The sequence below is a fragment of the Talpa europaea genome, assembly GCF_964194135.1.
Source record: "Talpa europaea genome assembly, chromosome: 8".
Lineage (NCBI taxonomy): Eukaryota > Metazoa > Chordata > Mammalia > Eulipotyphla > Talpidae > Talpa > Talpa europaea.
The window spans coordinates 35,294,898-35,319,254 of NC_140075.1; the positions used below are offsets into that span (position 1 = coordinate 35,294,898).

A 24,357-nucleotide genomic window follows, 5' to 3' on the forward strand; every position below is an offset into this window, starting at 1 on the left:
TGAATCCTAATTAAAATGAACACTCAGGCTCAGGACCTCCCATGGCCTATGGGTTAAGTCTCAGTGCTATCCCTGAGATGGCCCGCCGAGAAGAACTGAGTTCAATCCCCAGCCAAGTTGCTGCTACTTCACACATGGCGCAGCAGACCTCTCCTGCCTTGCCTGCTGCTCCCCGCAGCAGTGTATTTCAGTAAATCTGCCTTCTGCTCCCCACTCTGTCTCTGGTGAATCCTCTCACCCCCTACACCTCTGGCCTATACCGCAGTTCTTTATGCAAAAATTAATAAAATCTTAATATGAACTCTCAGCTCCTCCTTTCTACTCTGTAAATTCTCACTCCTCCAGGGCTTTTCCTTCTTCCTCTCATAGCCTTTTCCTCTCCCCCCTGTCTCCATTCCTCTTGTATAACTGTCTTCTTTTTCCAGGGTGGGGGAATCATATAAGTAAATCATTCCTGTTAAGACTTAGCATGCTGGGTACTTGCAATTTAATAAAGGGTTTAGAGCATTATTGAGCCAGAAGAACTGAATTTGATGCTGGAATTGGGGGCAGCTATTTTGAGTCTGGGCCTCTCAATACAAGTAGATGGTATCTGAGATGTCGGGTCAGGTCTGTGGATGGGTCCAGCCCCTGAGTAGCCTTTCTCATTGTCAGAACACACAGAAACTTATTTTCCTAAAGGTAAAGTGTGTCTTTCAGAGGAACTATTAGGGGAGATTGTATACTGAATTGAATATAATAGAGACTGGTCAGAAACATGCGTAGGTTCTTACATAAAATATAATTTTATGATACCAAGCAGGCCTCTTTTTATGGCCTTTTTAATCATCTGGTTGAAATTGCCAAAGATGTGGAGGCCTTTCGCTTTCAAGTTTATACTCAGTGATTTGATAAAATTGCTTGTCTCTGGGCAAGAGAGCCAGGAGGACTCCAGGTGGGGCTAGGGCCCCAATTACTGTGGTCTGAACTCTGAGTTGCAAGAGGGGAGTTTCTTGCTGGACTACATCAGTAGTCTAGTAGTTTTGTTACAGGGCAGGGAGAGGGGCAGCCTAAACCCCACAAACCTGCCTATTCTATATAGGCATCCGCCGCATTAACACAAAACATGAGACTTTAATGGGAAGGAACTTTAATACAATTAGGAAACAATACAGGCAAGGCAAAGAATCTAGTTTCTAAATCAGGCACCCAAAGTTACCCGTCCCCTCATGGGTAAAACTCCATCCAAATGGGATCGGCCCAGAGCAAGGCCCCAAAGCCTGCCCCAAGTCTAAAGCATCTTCCAGTGGGGACCCACAGAAAAGGGTCACAAACAACCAGACAAGTCTGGAAGGAAAAGAGCAAAATCAAATCAAGATAAAAGCTGCCATTGTCACCTCCCCATGGGTCTCACCCACATCTATGTCACCCTGTCCACGACCAAAAGACAAGCACAGTTTCTTCACATGTCTCTAGGCTCCAAGTGCCTCCTCCAGGTCTCCTTCTGGCTCCATCCTGCTTCCTTCCTCAGTCTCTGCAGCTTCTTCTCTCCCTGCTCAGCTCCACCCTCCCTTGGGTGGGGCAGGAAACCTGGAAGCTCCCCCTTTCCTGGGGACCCCCCCGTTACAGTTTCAGTAAGGTCTTTGGTGCCCTTTATGGCAAGGAATTGTGCAGGTCTCAACCTGGGGAATCATATATCATTAATGAACTGAAAAGTCAGAAGTAAGGAATGTTCCTGGAGGTGAATGGTGACAGCAGGATTATAGCTGGATGGACAAGGATGGGGACACACAAGTTATCAGGAAGACTTTAAAGATGACCTGATTCAAAGTTCTAGATGTCCTGTAAAAGTGGGGTGGGGGGTGGGGGAAGAAATGAAAAGCTTAGCCCACTCTTACCTCTCCATGGAGCATTGCCAGGAGATCTTGGGGAAACAGCCAAGGTCTTGATGGAAGGTAGTCTTGATGGAAGGTATGGGAACCAGCTAGAACTGACCAGGTGCCAGCCTATCCTTCCTGAAAGAAAAAGTGCTTTGGTCCCATAGTTGTCCCTTCCTTAGTACTCAGAGCTTTTTTTATTTTTTTCTAGCCTGATCCAGCCTGAAGATGTCCCCACTGGTCACCGTGGTGTCCGGTCCCCGCGCCCGGCTCTTTGCCTGCCTGCTCAGGCTGGGTCCTCAGCAGGCCAGCCCACTTCAGCTGCACACAGGGGCCAACCTCATGGCCAAGAACTACTATGAGGTGCTGGTGCTGGGCGGGGGCAGTGGTGGGGTCACCATGGCTGCCCGTATGAAGAGGAGAGTGGGCGCAGAGAATGTGGCCATTGTTGAACCCAGTGAGGTGAGTGCCCCACTTTGGAGTGCCCGTGTGTGTGTGTGTGTGTGTGTGTGTGTGTGTGTGTGTAGGGTGGGGTCAGGCATTGGGCCTTCATGTCCCCAAGTTAGTGCCTTTCTTTTAGGTCGTAAACACCAGGCCATTCAAATAGATTGGGAGGTGGGAGGACAAGCTCTTGGCTTTTATGTTCTCATCTGTTTCTTCAGGGCTGCCATGACAAATTACTACAAATTTGGTGACTTAAAACAGCAGATATTTATTCTCAGCAGTCACTAAACCAGGCAGTTTTGGAGCCCAGAAATCCAAAACAAAGGTGTTAGCAGGGTCATGCTCCTCTGAAGGCTGTGGAGCAAAGGGGTGTTTGTCCCATGCCTTTCTCTTAGTTTCTGGTGGTTGCCGGAAATCCTTGGTGTTCCTTGGTTTGTCCACTAATCTCTGCCACCTTTCCATGACCTTCTCTTTGTACCAGTAACTCCTCATGACCTTCTTAAAAGGCCACCAGTCATCGGATTTTGGGCCTACTCTAGTCCAGCATGAATTCATTTTAATAAGGTTACATTCACAGGACCGGGGTTAAGACTTCAACATTTCTTTTTGGAAGAGACAATTCAACCCACAAAACCTTCCCACCTCCAACCTTATGTGCAGATGACAGTCAGTGGCCACGCACTTTCTTCTCTCTGTTGCATAAGTCTACGGTAACTTCTGGTAGGTAAGGAACCACAAGAAAGGGGTTAGGCATGTCCCAGAAAGCTGGGATGGAAGGAGAGACTCAAAGTTCATAATATACCACATAATCTACCATGAAGTCAAAAGAAATATCTGCTGTTGTTTCTTGTCAGGGACCAGGAGCAACCTCCCCATGTGCCTCTCACCAACGTGTCTCTTCTAAGTGTCTCTCCATGTTTCCTCCATGTGTCTCCTTTGTTTCACCAAATGTATATATCCACCTTGCTTCTTGCCAGCTTCCTGCCATTCAGGAAATCTGGTTCATGGCCTGCTGGGATTTGTAGTTCAAGGTGGCTAGGTGTAAGTGGGGTGGGAAACTAGCACCTATTCAGTGCTCCTCCCTCTTTCATGGAGGTGTATTTTTAACAGTTTCAGGTCTTATATCCAAGTCTTTATTTTGAATTAAGTTTTGTGTAGGAAGTTAAGTAATGATCTAGTTTCATTTTTCGCCTGTGACTGTCCAAGTGTCCCAGTGCCACTTATTGAAGAGATTTTACTTTTTAAAAAATATATATTTATTTTCTCACATTATGGGTCATCTTTCTGTCGTTATTGTTCCCATTAGGTGTGGCCCTCCCACCAATAATCCACCTGCGCACCACCACCCAGCTCCCCTCTGTCTCTCTTCCCTGCTCTGATTGCATCCCCTCTTCCCCTGCTGCAAGATGTAGATAGATGGTTGGCCCACGGGCCTTGTGTTTTTTCTTTTTTCTTTTTTTTTCCTGGAAACTTGGCCTTTTTCTTGGTGAGGACCTGGGCTCCTGAACCACAGCAGAGGAGGCTGCTCTAATCCCCAGGTGCAAGTGTGGCAGGTGGTAAGGCAGAGCAGTTCAGGCACCTTGAAGAGATTTTGCTTTTTCCAGTGTATGGTGGTAGCTCCTTTATCAAAGATTAATCACTTTCCTTTTAAAATGACTGATTCAGACAATCTTTTAAATGGCAGTGGTCTGAGCTTTATCAGGTGACCAGTGGTGTGTTGTAACTAACACTGGGGCAAGTCTCCCTAGTTTGACCTCCAAACTAGGAGGCCAGAATTGCTTCTGTCCTGCCCCACAAGAAATGAATGTGGAGTCTTTCCAAGGATCTGCCAGAGACTAAGGTATTTGCCGCTTTCCCTCCAGTGTCTGCTTTCGTGATTGCTGAGGCTGATTTTTCTTCCTGGTCTAAAAACAGTGTGTGCTTGTATTTTCACTCCTCTTCCTTTTCAAAACAGACTTGAAATCAATGAACTGTCACAACTGGGGACCTCTGCCCCCTCCTCTTTGATCATACCATTTTTGGCTGGAGGGGAAAATGTGAAGGTTTTCCTTCACCTCTGAGTGTGTGTTGGCAATTTTGTCCAGCCAGTTTGAGGCACTTTGGCAATGTGGAGACTCAGTTGGAATTCTCAGAGAACATTAAACCAATCTGCCCTTTGCCCTCGGGTCCAGAACTTTTCCTTTCAATCAAGAGTGGACCATCAAAGCAGTGCCTCCAGAGAACAGAAGTTGGCCTGTCTTATGCGTAGGATCTGGTGCTTCCTGGCTGGGGGCGTAAAAGCTCTGAGAAAGAAGAGGGGCCAATATGGAAGTTTCAAGGGTCCCCAGAAATGCCTGAAAACCAGATTTATCATATTCCCCACATATTTCTGAGGAATCATATTTAGACTACTGGGCTTAATTTTTCTTTGTATCTGTGCACTTAAAGGTAGGTATATATTATGAGCGTATATATAAAACATGTTAAACACCAAATCAACTTTCAGCAGTAAAGAATACAATGGACTGTAAAAACAGTGTATTTTTTTTTTTAATCATCTTTCAGAATTCTTGTGTTAGGTGATTGCTATTCAGAGCTTAGGAGACACCGACTAGTGTGTGTGTGGGGTGTGACCAAGCTTCTGGAGAATTTTCTATGGATAAGGAGGGAGTAATTGAGAGTATAGCTTTAACCATCAGAGTGTGCCTTTAACTATGACCCTTTTGATCAGTCCCCAAAAGAATAAATCTCTAAATATTTTCTTTTTCAGAGTCATTACTACCAGCCAATCTGGACACTGGTGGGTGCTGGTGCCAAGCAGTTATCCTCATCTGGGCGTCCCACAGCAACTGTGATTCCATCTGGTGTAGAATGGATCAAAGCTAGAGTGGCTGAGCTGAACCCAGACAAGAACTGCATCCGCACAGACAATGGCAAGGAGGTACCCAGTGAGGGCCCTTTGGCTTTTGTTAACCTGAGGGCTTGTATTAATGTCGTCATTACCAACCAGGCGGCTTGATGGTGAGAGGGCGGTATGTGTGTGTGTGCACGTATGTGTATGTGTTGAATGCCACATGAGATGGGAAGGTGTATAGTGATTAGAGAAAGGACTGAGTGATGTGGGATTAATAAATGAACAACTAAGATAGGTATTTATTGAACACCATCTGTTTGCCCTATTGCTTGGTAAGATATCTTGCATCTGATGCTCAGTACTAGTACTTCATGGTAAAATACCAGACATCTCTGCCAGCTTCTCTGATGGTAGGCCTCCCAGAGGAAGGGGATACTGGGAAATATCCACCCAGTCACACTAGGGGCCACTATGCCAGAATTGTAAGGGAATCCTCGGACCCTGAGGTTTGTGCTGGGGCCTAAGGAGAATTGCCGAGACTGGAGTCAGAGGCTCACTATTGGTCAGCCCCATTTAGAAGTTGCTCCTCACCCTGATTGCCAGGGATTAGAGTCTTTCAGCAGCTGCTGCCCCTTGTGTGTCTGAGAGGATGAGAACAAGATAGGGAGACAGGTTGTGGTGTCCTGTCCCCTCATTTTACTGTTGCGTGAAGACAGCAGCTGGCAGTACAGCCATCCTGCTGTCCCCTGCCTGGTCCAAGTTCTTGTGGTTCTTGAGCCCCAAGCATGTTATGGGCCTTAGTATCCTGCCTGCTTTTGCTTCAAAGGGGGCACACCAGCATTTTGACAGAATTGTAGAATCTGAGAGTCAGTGGGAATCCCAACCCCTTCCTCTAAGCAGGGACTCATTGGCCTCAGACATTCTTAACATTTCCTTGGGTAATGGATTGTTCTGAGCACCTGATGAAAGTCCTCTCTAGAAATGTGTATATATGTTCCAAATTTTGCACGTAATTTCAAGGAATTCAGAGATTCATTGTATCCTTTCTGTGAAGCCTGATCAAGGTTACCTGCTTTACAGCATTCATGATCCTTGGCTCTCTGGCCTGCATTCACTTGCCCCTGCCTGCCTTCCTTCCTGCCTGCCTTCCTGCCTTCCTTTCCAAATATTTATTAAGCATCTGCTATAAGCTAGTTATAGTCTTAAAGTGAACAAAGCATACAAAATCCTTATTATCCTGGATTTTATTTTATAGTGGGGGGAGAACATACAATACATAATAGACATAATAAGTGAATTAGATAGTGGTTAGAAATTGTTGAATGTTATGGAAAAAAAGAGTTGAGTAATTGGGACTGGGGCATGTGGGGTTGGGGTTGAATTTAAAATGGGTTGATAATTACTTGTCCCAGGGTTAAGGTGTTCTCTGACAAGTTATCCTTCTTTATTTTTTAGCATTTCCCCCTAACTTAATCCATGATGACCTCACTTCAGTTCCAGCCTTTACTTCTGTAACATGTTTGTAAAATCATGTATAAATTGACCAATATTTTTTAGCATGTATTTTGAAATTTACCAAATCAGGGCCTCCCCTGGTGGCGCAGCAGTTGAAAGCTGGGCTGCGAGGCTGCCTGCAGCCTCTGCAGCGCCGGTTCATTCCCCGGCTGCTGGCGAGGGTCCCGCCCCCCCCCACATACATAAATAAATAAATTAAAAAAAAATAAAATAAAAAATTAAAAAAAATTAAAAAATAAAAAAATAAAATAAAAAAAGATAAAATAAAATTTATCAAATTATACCATCTTAGCTTATAATTTCTGATCCTAGTAACAGTGTGAAAGACTGAGTTGAAGGCACTGCTGAAACCCAGACTTGGCCTGTTTCTGATTTTTCTAAGACCCAGAGATCTGTTTGCCTGGAACATATCCCATCTACCTTGCATATACTGGGCCTTGCTCCTTCTCCAGACTTAACCTGCTTCTTGTTTCTGCTCCAGTGTACTGGCCTTTCATTCCCTCAAATGTCTCTGCCTCTTCATTCCTCAGGACATTTGCACATACTGTACTTGCTTCTTCTAAGTTACTCTTATTCATATTTAGCATATATATGACCTTTTCAGGTAAGCTGTCCCTGGTCTAACTAGACTAGGTCAGGTTCCCTCTTGACATGCTATCACAACATTCTGTGATTTAGTAATTATATGTGTGATTATCTGGTAATGCCTGGCTTCCCATTAGACTGAGTTCCTGGAGGGGTAGGAAATAATACCTATCCTTTTTAGTTGTGAGGATTAAAAGAATTAAAACATGCAATTCTGCCTTGCAGAGTGAATGCTCAAGAAATATTATTAGCAATCTGTGAAGCTGTGTTCACGCTCATCCTTTTATCAATTTACTAAGACATAGCTGTTTAGTGGGTGAGTCTGGAATTTTGCAGTGGATGAATATCCTAATTAAGTTGTTAGTGTCAGATTTTATGTTACGCTCTAATAAAGCCATCAAGGCACGGACAAAGCAAAGGCATTTCTTGTTGATGATGGTTGTATCTTTTACCAGTAGATCATTCCCCTAGTCCCCATGCCACCTCTGACCTCACATACCCTGAAGATTCAACACAGTTAAGCTATTTAATGATCCCAGTATACTTTCCTATAGAACAAGACATTCTAGGGCACCAACTCTCTATGGATAAGCAAATCACACAGATGCAGATGTATATATTATCTTTCTACTTTAAATAATTATGTTTTTTCAAGCAACTGAAATTATTGATCCTTCTATCCTTCCAGCCATTACTAAGTTCCTCACTTAATTTAGTGACTGTGCTAGATTCTAGGAATATAAGGAATAAGACATAACCCTTATCCTCTGGGAGTGTTTTGATGTAGAAGATGACATGACTCCCATAAACATGACAGGTGCTATAAAGCTTCATGTACTGTGCTAAGGGCGCTCCCGGAGGGACCTGTGGGCTTCACTAGGGAGGTGACCTTGGAGCTGAGTCTCCTGGGTTCTAGGGCAGAACCTCTTAAACGACTTTCTCCCCTGGGTCCCCCAGTCTGAGCCAAGCTCTCTCAGGACTTGGAGTCTTTTCTCTTCAATTATGATCTGCTGAGCTCACTGCTCTGCTTCTCCATTTAGTTCAAGACTGTGCTATTAGTGCCTATTGCCCCTTTCTGGAATCTGGAGTTTCACTGATCATTTACCATCTCCAGTTTTCTAGGCTGGTCCTTTTACTTGGCATCCCTCTTGTTTACACTTCCTGGCCTCAGTCTGTCTTCCTCCTCATCCTAAAACCCACATTTTTCTTCTTTTTTTTAATAATTTAATTTTATGTATTTTTTACATCGTTCTTCCTTTTTGTGCAATGCATGCTCTCTCCTCTCGGGTGTAGCCCCTGCAAAATTCCCATCACCAATTCACCCATGCACCATCACCATGGTCCCTTGTGTAAGAACACATTGCCTCCCCTGTTTGGATCCCTCTCCCTCCCCCTTCCCTGCAGAGTGTCTTGGATCAATAGTTGCCTGTTAATTTTGCTTTTTAATATAATAATTTTTTTCCTGGTCCCTTATTTGGTCCCCTACATTATTCCTATTTCTATCACAATGTGTGTAGATATGTTCTCCTCAGCTTGAGTAATCACAACATCCTTCCTTAAACAGGGGACTTTTAAGTTCCAAACAGATTATTGAATAGGATTAGATCTAGCATATCACATTCTTTTTCATTACTCTCAAAAGAGCAGTTACTCTGTTATGATAGTGATCCAATCCATATGGCAGGTCCGATTTGCTTATACCCCCCCCATATATTTTAAAGAAATGTTATTGTCTTTTATGATTAGGAAATCATTCTGCACCCTTTAACACAAAAGAGTGTTAACAGAAGCACTGCACAATAACTGTGACTTCTTTGCTATCATTCTCCCCAGTCTCTTTGGGATCAGGCAGGTTACATAGATTTGTGATGCAGTGAGGTATGAGACAACAGAGAATGTGGTCAGGATGGCTGCCTGGGCTGTGCTCCTGCCCTGCAGCCCTGCCCACCACCCAGAGCCCCCGGCTACTCATTCAAAAACAGAAACTTGGTACTGGCTGAGCAAGTCTGGGGCCTAAGTCAGCCTTGGGCTGCCACTTTTGAGATTCTGGTCTAAAATAACATTGTTTTGTGTTGCAGATATCCTACAAATATCTTATTATTGCTCTCGGAATCCAGTTGGACTATGAGAAGGTACTGTTTTAAAATATTTCTTTTCTTTTTTTTTTAAGATTTATTTATTTATTTATATGAGCACTGGGTACAGTCAGAAGCATGGGAGGGTGAGAGAATTCACCAGAGCCAGAGCCGGGAGCAGAACAGGCAGACTGACAAAGTACACTGCTGAGGGGAGCAGTGGGTGCAGCAGGAGAGGTTTGTGTGCCATGTGGGAGCCTTGCTGGTGGCCGGGGATTGAACTGGCGCTGCAGAGGCTGCAGGCAGCTTTGCAGCCCAGCGCTCAACTGCTGTGCCACTGGGGAAGCCCTGTTTTAAAATATTTCTGTGATATACTTGTCCGCTTATGTCAAGATCAAAAGCTGCATTTAGTGCTGTATATTAATTTTGATAAGAAAGTGTTCTAAGAAACCACTTTTAGTTTTACTTCTCTGCAGTCTTTTTGTTGTCATGAAATTATTTTTCCTAAGATTTTGCCAATGTTAATGTTCTAGTCTTATGCTATAATGAGAGTTAACATGTTTATACTCTAATGTTAATTATCAAAAAACAGCATTCTTTTCCATACCAACAAGAAAACTCCCTTTCTAAGCAGAACTGAGTTGGCCTATTACAGATTAAATTTTCTTTTGAAAGTAATATTTAGATTGTGAAATTGTAAGCAGACCTCAGGGGTTAGTTCATTATCAGAAGTTAGTTCACACACTGGAAGGGTGTCTGGTTTTGTTGTGTAGAGGCTGGAACTTCTGGTATTATGAAATGAGCAATGAAATGTAGATATTATCTTAGAAGTAGATCTCCCATTTCAGTGAGCCTGGGGTCTAGATGTTATCTGACAATTGTGAGATCCCAGTTTATTTTTCTAAAACATAATGGAGCAAGTCAGTAATTATTATGTTTTTCCAGAAGCTTGTTGGGGACTGTGGATAAATGATTGCACCACATAAAGCAGAGTGACAACCAAGTCACAAGCTACAGGACGGTGATTCAGGCAGAGACCTCATCTGAGTTGGCTCATAACACCTTTGACATACGTTTCTACTTTAAAAAACAACCCCCCCGCCAACAAAAACAAAAACCCCTTAATCACAACTTGTCCAGGATGAGGGTAATGACAGGTTCTGGCTTATGTTCTCTGAAGGTCCAAAGTAACCATGAATTGGTGTGAAGTTTGGGGCAGGTTGGAGTGATGGTATTGGCCCTGACTCTCCTGAAACAGACAGTGGAGTAGACTCCAAGGAGAATGGTGCCGTTAGATCTTGGAAGGTGTCCATGCCTCTCATGCTCCTGCCTGTGTTGACTTAGCAAAGAGTGCATCTCCCTGCTGCTGTGTCCCCAGCAGGCCCAGTGTGTGTGAGGGGCTGTTTGAAGAGACCCAGACTGAGCGTTCTAAGCAGCCTCTTGCAGCAAACCAAGAAATAAACCCTTTTAAAGTAACTATTATTGTGGAGATTCTGTGCTTTCCTGGGAACCTTGCTAGTATGCCTCACAACTGCTTTCAAGGTAGATATTTTATCTCAATTTAATAGGTGAGGAAACTGAGGGCAAGAGAATGTAAATACATTACCAGGGCCGATTGTATTAGCTGACACCCTTTGATTGTAAATACCAGGAAGTTACTCAGGTGGGTTTAAACAAACAGGGATCTCTGATCAGTAATCAGAGGATAGTTGCTCTCAACACTGAGTGTCATGGAGATCACAGGACTTTGTTTTGTTGAGACCTGAGGGATGGGTATCTGTGACTCTGGAGGTGGTTGCCCCAGCGCTGGGAGATTAGCCTGGGGACCTTCTGAAGAACCAGCCCAGGCTGATGACTGGTTTTTGATGGTTCCCTGCTGTTGCTGGAAGAACTGGTATGTGAGTTTCTTAACTCAATCTGTGCCATCATTACTGTGCTCCATGAACCTTCTAACATTTAAGACAAGCATCAGTTTTGATCTAACTGATCTCCTGATCTAAGAATTTGATCTGTTACAACTTGAAAAGGGTATTTTAAGTGTGCTATTACTGATAACCTGTGCTGTTACTATAGATCTCCATCCTAGTAAGGCAACTGGTCCTTCAAAAGGGAAGTATGGCTGACTTCTTGTCCTTAACTCTGATGGACAGACGAAATAAATTGTCCTCCTTCTGGTGGGGATATAGTCATTGTAGGGCCTCAAGACCAAGGGAGGATGGAGGGTTCTCTTGGGCCAAGTCCTTTCTGCAGTTTGACAGGTGACTCCAGGTACCACAGTTCTGGTCTTAGAAGATCCCCCATCCATCTGCCTGCTCCACTGTGTTGAGTACTGGGAATGAAAAGGTGATGGAGATATTAGGAGGGTTGTAGGGATAGCAAAGAACTAGGACTCCAAAGCCATTTGCATATCTGTTAAAAAAATAATTTCTTTGTATGCTTTGTTGCAGATTAAAGGCCTACCTGAAGGTTTTGCCCATCCAAAAATAGGGTCCAATTACTCAGTTAAGACAGTGGAGAAGACATGGAAAGCTCTGCAGGACTTCAAAGAGGGCAACGCCATTTTTACCTTCCCAAATACTCCGATAAAGTGTGCTGGAGCCCCACAGAAGATCATGTATTTATCGGAAGCCTATTTCAGAAAGGTATTCTTACTTTTCCAGGGACAGAGACAAGGAGGGCAGATGATGCTAACTCAGAGGGCCACGATTCCTTTTTTATCTAAATCTTTATTATATATCTACAAAATTATATGTTTGGAAACTTATAAATAGAAAAAAAGGAGAAAGTCATTCCTAGTCCAATTGCTTCAATATAATTGCTATTATCAATTTGACCTGTCTTTCTAATTTTTTTCTATACACTTTTTTTTAAAAGATTCATTTATTTATGCATACAAGAGCTGGGGTACAGGCCAGAGATGCAGGTGGTGAGAGGATTCACCAGAGACAGAGTGGGGAACAGAACAGGCAGATTGACCGAAGTACACTGCTGAGGGGAGCAGCGGACGAGTCAGGAGAGGTCTGTGTCACCATGTGGGTTGCTCCCTGGCCGTCTGGGATCGAACTCATGCTGCAGAGGCTGTGGATTGCTTCATAGTGCGGTGCTTAACCCCTTGCACCACAAGGGAGGCCCTCTATACACTTTTTTTTTTTAAAATTATTTTATTTATTTATGCATGCAAGAGCTGGGGTGTAGGCCAGAGATAGGGGGATGAGACGATTCACCAGAGGCAGGGCTGGGAGCAGAACAGGCAGATTTCAGTGACTGAAGTACACTGCTGAGGGGAGCAGCGGGCAAGATAGGAGAGGTCTGTTGCACCACATGTAGCTTAGTTCCCTGGTCAGGGATCAAACTCATGCTGCAGTGGCTGGGAATAGCTTCACAGTGCTGAGACTTAACCCTTTGCGCCACCAGAGAGGCCCTCAATACCCTTTAAAAACATGGTTATAATCATACTGTCCATACTAATTTAGATGTAAATGGTATTAAATAATTTTTTGCATCACACCTTTTAATATATAAAAGTCTATCGAGAGGGTGTGTTCTAATTGTTTACATATGTCCATATAGGCAATTAGTTGCAAGTTGTTCATTCTTATAAATAATAGTATTTTCAGCTGCTCCTATTCAAGTTCAAGGCTATGAATATTTCCTGGCTCTTGATAAACATTTTTGAAAATGTAATTGGCAAAAGTGAATTCTAAAGGCAAAAAAAAGTGTTCATGTAGAACTTCAATCCTCAGTGGAGATACTCAGGTAGAGGAAGGTTTCTGAGCATCCCTCAAATACCCTGTGTGTGAGAGCCAGCTTCTGCAGGTCAAGTATGTCTGCTATAAATTTGGGGGGCGGGGTACGGCATACCCTCCTGTTCTTACCCTCTGGCCCTTGTGTGGGATGTGACATTCTGGCTTACCAAGCATGGTTTGACTTGAGACAGTGGCAGAATTCTCATCAGCCTATGGGGAGGGGGGACTGAAGAGGTGTTGGGGTTATATAAGTCTGCCCAGACTTGTGTAAGTCTGCACCAGCCCAGGAAATCCAGGGGCAGTGCTAGTCACCCTTTCAAAGAAAGGCCAGTCTGGGTCATGAGAATTCTGGGTTGCCATAGCCTTTTGATGTTCTTCCCCACCTAACTTCTTGCAAATAGTTCAAGTGAGTGAGCAAGTGAGCAAATCCTTAAAAGAGCTGAACAGGGCCTCCCTCGTGGCACAGGCCATTGAGCGCCGCACTGTGAAGCTGTCCGCAGCCTCTGCAGTGCGGGTTCCATCCCGACCCGGCTGGTGAGAATCCCACTTGGCGTGGCAGACCTCTCCTGTCCCGCCCACTGCTCCCCTCAGCAGTGTATTTCCTCAGTCTGCCTGTTCTGTTCCCTGCTCTGTCTCTGGTGAATCCTCTCACCCTCCCACGCATCTGGCCTGTATCCCAGCTCTTGTATAAATAAATATAAATCTTTAAAAAAAAAAAAAAGAAAAAGAACTTAAAAAAAAAAAAAAGAGCTGAACAGAAGAAAAGAATAAGACAATAGTTGTTTTCTTCCCTTCTGGAAATTCTCTTTGGGTAACTCTTTCTCCCAGGTCTTGGATGGCCTGAGAGGAATTTTCGTTCAGGTGTGCCATCTTCTAGGCATTTGGGAGAACACTGGCCTCTCTGAGACATGTGGGCAATACTAGTGCGTTTGAACCAAAGGGCCTGGAGCTTTCGTTCACTGCTGTGTCCTCAGCACCTACAACTAGCTGGCTAGTCCCTGGCCAACTCTAGGACTGCATTAGATACCTATTGAGTGACTGAAAGGTTCCTCTCTCTTTTTACCTGAACTTGACCGTCACCTCTGTCCATACTAATTTAGTTGTGTTCAGCTGAAAAGTGCCCTCACCCCCCGACTCAAGTGTGCATGTGAGTTCCTGTGTTGCTAACTATAGTGGCAGGAAGGGGCGGGGCAGACTTGCTATGATCGGGCAGACCAGTGAAGTAGGAGTCCTGGAGCCCTTAGTGGCTTTTTCAGGCTTTTGTTTGGATTTACCAGGTACACAGCAGGCTGGCAGGCCTCCCAGCCCCCAGCGAATCATCACTCTTTCTGGGCTCTCTGGCGTTCTCTCGTGGCTTTGCTCTCTCTCTTGTTCTGGTCTCTCCTTTGCTCTTTTATTCTGCTGTTCCCCTAGTCTGTTTCGCTCTCTCTGTTCTGCTGCTGTCCCAGTGACGCTGCCCCTAAAAGCCCAGTCTCAGTCCAGGTGAACCCACCCATGCATGCTCACACCCTGCTCCAGGTGCCCGCCAGCAGGCATGCATTCAAGATCGTGGGGATCCATCATCAATCCTAATGGCGGGAGGGCAGAAAAGCCTGATAACCATTGACCCTACACTAACAAAAAATAAAGAGGAAGATTGGCTCATGCCTCACCCCTGCAGGGCTTAGTGGTGGAGAAAACTTCTCTTCCGAATGTTTTACTTCTTATTTCAGTTAAAAAAGAATGGTTGGAGTAGTGCTTTGGTGTTAGTTGTTTCTATTCTTTTTTTCAGACAGGGAAGCGATCCAAGGCCAATATCATTTTCAACACTTCTCTTGGAACGATTTTTGCGGTTAAGAAGTATGCTGATGCCCTGCAAGAGATCATCCGGGAGAGGAACCTCACTGTTAACTACAAGCATAACCTCATTGAAGTCCGAGCTGATAAACAAGAGGCTGTATTTGAAAATCTGGACAAACCTGGAGAGACTCAAGTGTTTTCAGTGAGTGTTGAGGTTAAGCTGTCAACAGAATGGTGCAGGTGACGCACAGCCTTCCCTTGCCACCATCATCATGTGCTGGGGGCGGCTGGCTAAAGTGAGCATCTTAGTGTTAGCTGGAGAAAATGGGTGGGGAGGAGAAAGAGGTAAGAGGTTGTTTCATGGGAGGTGAGGAGGGCGTTTTACCAGTACCAAGTGAATTTTCCTCCTATTTTGTGTCTCTACTTTTCTTGGTTCTGAGTCACTTGAAGCAATCAAAAATATTTCACATTGTTAGTTACAGTCCCGAGTTCAGGTGGGGCTTCCTTAATCGTGGGATCTGGTGGTTATTTCAGTTTGTGGGGTGTGGGCAATAGCCGCGCTTGTGAATCATTCAAGAATGACAGGTTGTCTCTCACCTGTGGAAGAGGCTGTCTTTAAATACCATTCACCCGAGCCTCAAATGAAGCACTTAAAGATCCTTGAAAGATTTGGTGGAGCTACACACAATATGGAAAGACCTAGCTCTCGTATGTGGGCTTGGCTTCCCCGTGTCTGGATTCTTCTCCTGTGAAGTGGGAATAGTACGCTTTGTAGACGTGTGGGAGGGTCAGGACAAGATGTCAAGTCATTTGGATGAAGCATGGTGGGCAGAATTATTTGTTTCTACTATCCTGTTGAGCGCTGTTAGCAGTGATGAAACATAGCAGTGACATTTTGCTCATTTGGTCTTTGTAGAAGAATGAAGGTTTCCATAAAAAGGAATTTTGAAATGAGCCTCAGATTAATCTTCTAAACATCAAAACTTCAAATTTTAAGCTTTTTCTCTTGAGCTCTTTCTAAAATGTATTGCACATGACTTTCCTTTTTTAAATGGAGAGTATTGACTGTTATTTAAAATGTCACTGGTGACTCATGTCATGGTTTTTAAAAACTTTTATTTGGAAATAAACTTAGAGAAGTTGTAAAAATAAAATAGCATAAAGTAGTCTGTATAGCCTTTACCTAGATTAACTTACTATAGAATTTTATTCCATGTGCTTTATCATTTGTACCCACTAAAACTATATACAAATAATATATAAGTAAATACTACATAATAAATGTTGCATGTATATATAATTATATTTTTATGTATTACATATATTATATATTATTATTATTATAATGTATATAAATTGTCCCCAAAATTGTACTTCTCGTTTTGTGGTTTTTCTTCTTTCTTGGCTGTTAGGTAGTTTTAAATATTTTGAGAGGTTCCTCCAGATTCAGCTGTTTTAAACTGCTGCTTCTAATTTTTATTGACTAGAAAGTGAGGTAGCCAAACTTGTTAAATTTTATGTAAAGTGAAAGCAAATGGGCTATGCTTGAGGGTCCAAAGCATAATTGTAGGAGCAAAGTGTATCAGTTTGAGAGCATGAACTGACTTGCTGTTTGTTCTTTTTTAAACTTGAGTGCTCAGCTATGCTTTGGACAGTTGAGGCTGCAGGTCGGGACTTGGACAGAGAAGTAGTTTCTGTTCTTCTAAAGGGGTTGTAAAGAAAGATGCTATTTGCATCCCTCTTGGATTATAGTGTGTTTTGGGAGTTAACTCATATTGGGCTGTCTCTTACCAGTTCCTAACAGGGTCTTAAAAAGTTTCAGTGACTGAGCACCTCTTTATAGGTATCAGACTTTTCCAAGTCAAAAGCTAAGGGTCAGGAAGAGAACAACTCAGATACACTGTCCCCTTACTATTAGTAATCATAGAAACTGTGTCCTACAGAGATGCACTTTGGTATCTCTCCCATGCCAGAGAAATCACATGGACTCTGTATGGGGAGACCATGTCAACTGAGAGATTGGTAGTTCTTTGTTACCAGCCTGCATGGGAGCATGTGAGACCTTGGAGAGGGTGTGTTATAGTGTAAGCACTAAGTGTCTAGTGCTGCATGCAGCCATCGTACAATATGTGTGAGGGAGATGGTGAAGAGCTTTTTGAGCAATGGAAATCTTGGAAGGAACACAAATGTGGATGCTGTCCTTTTCTTGCAGTATGAAATGCTTCATGTGACACCACCAATGAGCCCACCAGATGTCCTCAAGACAAGCCCTGTGGCTGATGCTGCTGGCTGGGTAGACGTGGATAAAGACAATCTACAGCACAAGAAATACCCCAATGTGTTTGGGATTGGGGACTGTACCAACCTTCCTACTTCAAGGACTGCTGCTGCTGTAGGTAAGATGACAAGCTCTATTTCTCCTCTCCAAATGATGTCACCGGAAGGCACCAGCATATCAAAACCAAAAGTCTGGCATAAATGGCAGTGGTTAATAATGAAACGTTTCTGACCTAAAAATGACTTCGACCTCGGTGACACAGAGGCTTGCTGTCAGTGAACCCTGTGCTGTGTAAAGAAAGTATTTATTGAGCGTTTTGCACTAATAGAGTAGCATGACCTCATCTGCCTTTTCTAGGTCAGAGGGACTCTTTCAGGAGAGGTACATTGGGAGAGAGGGATTTTCAAGCTTTCTAGAATTCTGTTACTTCTCAGACTCTGCCTTGCTTTGCACCCCTGGCCTTCTTTGCTCCTGACACAAGGCAGGTTGGCTATTTTTCTTCTGTCTGAAAGACTTGGTAAGCCAAGGAAGCATTTATTTCCCCAGGAAACACATGCAAGTCAATGAAAGCTTGCAGAGCAGAAAATTGTTCTGTTAAGACAAATACAGTGGAGCGTGCCCTGATTGGTACACGATTAAGGCCTCAGCCTGGAAAACTGAGTTCTTTACCTCAATGTTCTGCACTAGCAGTGATGGGGAGAATTACCTTTTAGATCTTGTCTTCTGAAGACAGGAACTGTCTCCTCCAGATACTGTAAAACACTGAGCTCCCGGCCCTTGGGTATGCTAGTGTTTCGTGTGAATTACACACTGGCAGAACATGTATTATTTTCGCTGACTACTTCAGCCTAAGGAGCACTTTCTTGGAAACCAACTGAATGTCTTTCTCATTATCAATAGTAATTACCCCCAACTTTTAATTTCAAAATCGAGCCTATGGAGAATTTGAAAAAAATTAGGTATTAACCAATTAGTATTTTTTGACATTTGCTTTATTTCTCTATGTATATTTCTTGAGTCCATTTAAAAGTAAGTTTTGATATCATATTTTACCCTTAAATACTTCAACTTGCCTTCAAGGACTCTCTTTTTTATTAACAAGACCATTATAATGTTAAAAAAATTGGACATTATACTATCAAATCGTCTTCTATATCCAGTTAGATTTTCTCTAGTTTTCCTAAAAATGTCATTTCTACTCACTGCTGTCTCCTTAAATCATGTGCCAGTCAAGCACCATGAACTGCATTGGATGTGATGTCTCTTTGGTTTCCTTTAATCTAGAACAGGCTTTCTGACAGTGTTTTGTTGTTGTTTTTTTTTTTAACTTTCATGCCATTGGCATTTTTAAAGAGTCTAGGCTGATTATCTTGTAGAGTATGCCACAGTTTAGAATTGTCTAGTTGTTTTCTTTTATTTATTTATTTATTTATTTATTTATTTATTTATTTATTTGTTTGTTTGTTTTGTTTATACATGCACTGGGTACAGTCAGAAGCGCGGGAGGGTGAGAGAATTCACCAGAGCCAGAGCGGGGAGCAGAGCAGGCAGAAGGACCGAAGTACACTGCTGAGGGGAGCAGCGGGCGGCAGGAGAGGTCTGCGCGCCATGTGGGATCCTCCGCCGCTGGCCGGGGAGCAGCCGGGGATCGAACCGGCGCCGCAGAGGCCGTGGGCAGCTTCGCAACCCAGCGCTCAACCGCTGCGCCACCGGGGAGGCCCCTCTAGTTGTTTTCTTATGGTTAGACACAGGGTATACTTTTCGGCAAGCCCCTCGGTCTGTGAGGCTGTGTGCTCCCACTGTGTCTGCTTAGGAGTCTGTCCTGCTAGTTTGTCACGTCCTCGTGGAGCTGGAGCTCATTGCTAGGTTAAGCTTGGTTCTCTCTACTGCTAAAGCATCATTGCTCTTTGTGATTTTTACATAACTGTATGTGTAGTTTTCTTAATACAATTTTGTTGAATTTATGTTGAAAATAACCTATGATATTTATAAGGCCTGGATTACCCAGTTTTGACCTTCTTTAAATAAACATACATTTCATTTAATGTTCCGAATAGATAATATTAAATACAATTAAATAAACAGAAGAAAAACTCTTACTTCCAACCCTGCCTTGCATTTGCTCAGCTTCTATATCCCCCCTCAACATGTAGAGAGTGCCTGTTGCTTTCCCGTCTTTTTTTTTTTTTTTTGGCAATCTGTATTCTAAATTCTGGTTGGTCCAGAAATTAATGAGTCCACATTTAATTTATATTTGTATTATTTTCAACTCATTTTTATCTCAAACAGGAAGCATTGCAGTCTTTATGTCACTTTATATGCAAAAGGCTACTTGCTCTTCTCTTTAATGTCTGCATGACAGTAGTCCTAGTTTTCCCCTTATGATCTACATTTCTCACTACGTTCCCCTCTCTATTGCTCTGAGGAGCCCTGGGCGATGCTTACCTCAGTCCAGACCTCTGTATTATGTGGGCAAGACATTGTCTTGCTACATTGCATCTGGCTTTCCTGCAGCTCATGCTTCTTCCTCTGCTTCTCTCTGCACCAGGATTCTCCCTTAATTATCCACAGTATGATGGAGACCAGGAGGTGGCATTTAACAAAAGTTAACTGCAGACTGGAATTATAATACAGGGCAAAACCTCCCTAAAAATCACAGATGCCCTCATACCTGTACACCTTTAACCTGTGTGTTGAGTGTGATGGCTTTCGGGTCATGGGCCTGACCTCTCTGCAGGTGGCACCACTGGTGTCTTCTCTGTTGACCTTGATGCCCTGCTGCAGGGGGCTCCTCCGGTGTTCTCAGTACAGCTTCCAAACTGTATGTCCTCAAAGAGGAATGACACAAAGATCCTCAACTCTTGCTGTCCCCCAACAGAACAGTTTTCCTGGTTTAACAGGTTTAACATACCTTTTGGTATGTTACCTTGCCCACATACCTTTTGATATGTTACCTTGTCCATAATGAAGACACCCATTTATAATAGTTTTAAGCAGAGTTGTTTATTCCTCATATTTTGGAAACCTTCATTCCAGGACAGAATTTATTGTTCTTTGGATTTGGGCATCAACAAACCATAGCCTCCTGGCAAAATGCAGCCAGCTGCCCTTTTTTGTACTGCTGCTCAATAATGGTTTCATAGATGGACAAATCAATTACAAATTACAAATCAATTTGTAATTGATTTGATGACAGGGAAACTCTTTTTATTATCCTAAGAAAAAGTTTTCTATTCTCATTCTGTTCTCAGTTCATTACTATATTGTGAGTTTTGTGAATATGGATTTTTTTTTTAGAATTTGTTTTCTCTCATATAATATCTGATTTTGCCACTCAGTCTATTTGGCGAAAGCATTTCACAGAAAGAATATGCTGACCCCTGACTTTGGGTATGCAAAATAAATAGTTTAAACAAACAGTTTAAAGAGCATTTTACAATATAAAGGTAACCTGTAAAATCCTCAAAAGTAAATCCTCTCCTCTACCTCTAGAGACACAAACTACTTGTATCTTTAACAGTACAGTCTTAGTTATTTAATATTGAACACAGACTGGGATTAGATGATATGAAAGAAATCTTGCTAGTATCTTGGGAATAAAAATGCTGTTATGTTTGTCCTTAATTTTTTTTTTTTAAAGACATGACAGACATATTTTTGGGTGAATAGTTACTATGTTTGCTGTAAAAATATTCCAGAAAAAAATGGGGGCAAGTATGATGGGATAGATAGAATAGGGATGACAGGGTTTGAAAATTTTCATAATAAAAAAGGTAGCCTCTCACTTTTGCCATCAGAAAGCAAAATTCATGCATGCATGCATCCATCTATCCATTTATCAGTCAATCATCTGTCTCATCTGCCTATCTATGTTTGTATCTTGTCTTACCCAGGGAGTTCAGTATAAAGGGAAGCTCAGTGTTTTGTCTAACTGAATATACTTGGTTGACTATAGTAGGTTGTCTAAACAGGCAAACAGGGACATCCTGGAGAGCTAAGGGATTCTGGGTACACAGACCATGTTGATAACAACTGACCCCTAGGTAGAGGGGAATTGTGGTTAGGGTATGGTTACACTTGCAGTCCCCTTGTTTGAAATTGCCAGGCTTCCTGTTGGAGGAAACTGACTCTTCAGTTTCGACTGACAGAGACATCTGTGTGGGCTTTTGATGAGTTGAGGAACTCCTCTGGTATCCAGAGCTTTGAGTAATAAAAAGAGTAGTAAGTTATAATCTAGCAAGAAGGGGAATGGAGGAAGCCTTTTTAACTCTTTCACATTTAAATCACTGGCAAATTAGTTTTCATGGAAAACCTAGACGCTTATATTTTTCTGACATTTTCATTTCTCTTGTAGCTGCCCAGTCAGGAATACTTGAAAAAACAATTTCTTTGATTATGAAGAATCAAACACCAAGGAAGAAGGTTTGTATGCCTTGTAAAATCAGTATCTCAATGATCATTTTGCATTATTCATGAAAACAGTGTTAGCCCACAATATTGCAACTTTCTTTCTTAATCAGTTTCTTCAATATGGGCACATCAATTTTTGCCTTTAGTATATTTTTTGTTAAATAATTTTCATTTTTTTACTGTATAGAAATTAGAGTATACCAAATTTTAGAGAAAAAAATGCAACTTCTTAGAGTAAATACTAATTTCTGAAGTGTTAAACACCATGATAAAAAAGTCACTTTCCAACTCAGTCTCGTAAAATTTTAGTATGATGGCTATACATCGTGTCCATTGGTGACTGGCTACAGCCGTGTGATTCTTGCGGAGTTTGACTACAATGCTCAGCCACTGGAAACCTTCCCCTTTGACCAGGGTAAAGAGCGACTTTCGATGTATCTCATGAAGGCTGACCTGATGCCTATCTTGTATTGGAATATGATGCTAAGGTAAGTGTGCCGCTTGGGCAGGGGTGTATCTTCTAGCATATTTCACCAGCTTCTGCAGGGTAGTTCTTTCAAGGAGGCCTTGCTAATCAGGAGAGATCATGACCCTAAAGCAGGACTGGTGAATGGGACCTACCTTGCTCTGCCATGTTCCATGGATTGGTGATGGCAGCAGCAAAGGCTTCTGAACTCTCAGCCAGACTCAGTGAGAAAGAGGCTCCCCTAGGTGAGGAAGGGAGCTGTAGCACATGTACCACCCACAGGGGTTGTAGCCTCTATTCTTTGTTATTGACAGTGGTCAAGACTTCTGTCTTCCATGCTCTGGCCCTCTGTTGCTGCTGAAATAATATAACAACAACAACAACAACAACAATATCACTTTTATACATCAAATGCTTTTTCATCTGTGACCTTAATTTATTATGTGATAGGGAAAATGAACCATAGTGATTAAGAGCATAAGCTTTGGAGTCAGATCTGTGCTTGAGTCATGCTTCTGCTGGTTACTAGCTGTGTGTCCTCAGGCAGGTTATTTAAACCCTCTGTATTTAAGTTTCTTATCTGCAAATTAAAAATAATATTCTTTGCTTCACAGCATGGGGATTAATGAGATAACATATAAAGGGAAAGTTGCATAGTTGGCATATAATAAGTAAATCAAGTAATAAAAATAATTCCCTTGTTAGTTCCCTAAAAATGATAGTCTCTTCTTGACTTTTCCAAACCCCTATGAGAGAGGTGAGATAGGATATATATATCAGTGGTTTTCAACTAGGAGTGATTTTGCCCCACCTTCCTATTCCTCCTCCCTGCCCCCCAAAAATATTTGGCAATACCTGGAGGCATATTAGGTTGTCACAACTGGAGGGGATGCTAGTGGCATCTTGTGGGTAGAAGCCAGGGGTGTTGGTAAGCATCCTATAATGTACCCTATAACAAAGGACTGTCTGGTCCAAAATGCCAGTAAGGTTGACAATGAGAAACCCCGATCTATACTTCATTTATAAGCAAGTGAAAGTAGAGAGGATTGCAATTTGTATGTAGTGCAGCATTCGTATAGGTTTGCTGAACTTCATCAGCATGTCCAGACTCACATAGGAAGTCAGCGTCAAAGCTAGAATTCAAGTAGGTTGTCCCCTCCTAGTCATCAGCTCTTTCTATCTCATTAGATAGATCTTGCTTTATAGTGTGATAAGTATGCTCTGTGAACAAGCTGGCTTTCCTTGCAGTATCCTACAGGCTGAAGTCATCTGCATTTTTCTGCTCCAATGTCTTTCTGTGTCATTTCTTACAGGGGTTACTGGGGTGGACCAGCCTTTCTGCGGAAGCTGTGCCATTTGGGTATGAGTTAAGGCTGCCTCAACCCTCGCTTACCTTGGATGACCTCTGGACCCAAATTACAGTCATTGATTGGCCAAAGACAGCACGGAGAACTCAAAACCTAACCCTACAAAGAGTTTACTCCTGGATGATGGTGATCAAATGCCTTCTTCTTCAGGACTTCTGGACAGCCACTGTGTGGGCTGCCCAGGATGAGCGTGATTCTTTGGATGTATCTAAATGAAAGAATAGATTTCTATTTTTTAAATAAAAGCTTTGCCATTGATTGAAAAATCTATGACAGAATTTTATTTTGAATAGCACTTGGGAAGAAAAGATGGTGGTGGCATAGCTTGCTTGTTAGCTACTATGAGTTTTTTTTTTTTTAAATAATAAATTTTATTTTTATATTCCCCATACGATTGCAGCCCCCCCCATTCTGACCCCAATCCCTCCCCTCCCGCCCCTGCCCCCCAAAAAGTGTCTCTGGTTCATGCTACTATGAGTTTTTAGCTGATGGTTGGTATAATTTCACAGAGCCTGTTTGGAGTCACAGAAAACATGAGCCACTCCATGGAGAATTATTATTCTGAAAAATGTGTGATGACCCCGAACACATGCTGCTTAGAGCTCCTGCTCCATCACTGTGTTTGTTCCCAGCCAGCGCTGGACATGACAGGCCCATTCCTGTAGCAGGTGACACGCCTCCTCCAGGCAGATTGACCTCAAGTTTCCCCATCAGCTTGGCTGGAAATTTCCTGGAACTATGCCCACCCTGAGGTTCTCCTCCAGCAAATCTTACTTCCCCTCTTCCTTTTCCAGGTGTTTGACCTGCGTCATGGTTTGAAAGCCCTGCCTGCCTTCTCCCGCTGCTCCTTATTTGCCTTCAGATGCTTCCTTGCTACATCTCTTGCAAATCTCATTTCCTTATGACAGCTGTTTCTCAGAGAACTTACATACTGTGAGAATGTGGTTAGAGGAATTCTGTTGTGTCTGGTAAGCATTTGCTTCATTCAGTCCCAGTTGGCCAA

At 42.8% G+C, this 24,357-nt stretch overlaps 1 protein-coding gene across 1 annotated transcript; it reads left to right on the forward strand.

Moving 5' to 3' along the window:
* Positions 1-2,084: 2,084 nt before the first annotated feature.
* Positions 2,085-23,463, forward strand: SQOR (sulfide quinone oxidoreductase; the record flags this gene model as incomplete). Its single annotated transcript, XM_084239989.1, has 9 exons — positions 2,085-2,318; positions 5,050-5,220; positions 9,312-9,365; positions 11,756-11,950; positions 14,826-15,035; positions 17,046-17,229; positions 21,466-21,533; positions 21,831-22,009; positions 23,301-23,463. The coding sequence occupies 9 exons, from the start codon at positions 2,085-2,087 to the stop codon at positions 23,356-23,358; spliced, it is 1,353 nt and encodes a 450-aa protein (XP_084096115.1). The 3' UTR covers positions 23,359-23,463.
* Positions 23,464-24,357: the final 894 nt, after the last annotated feature.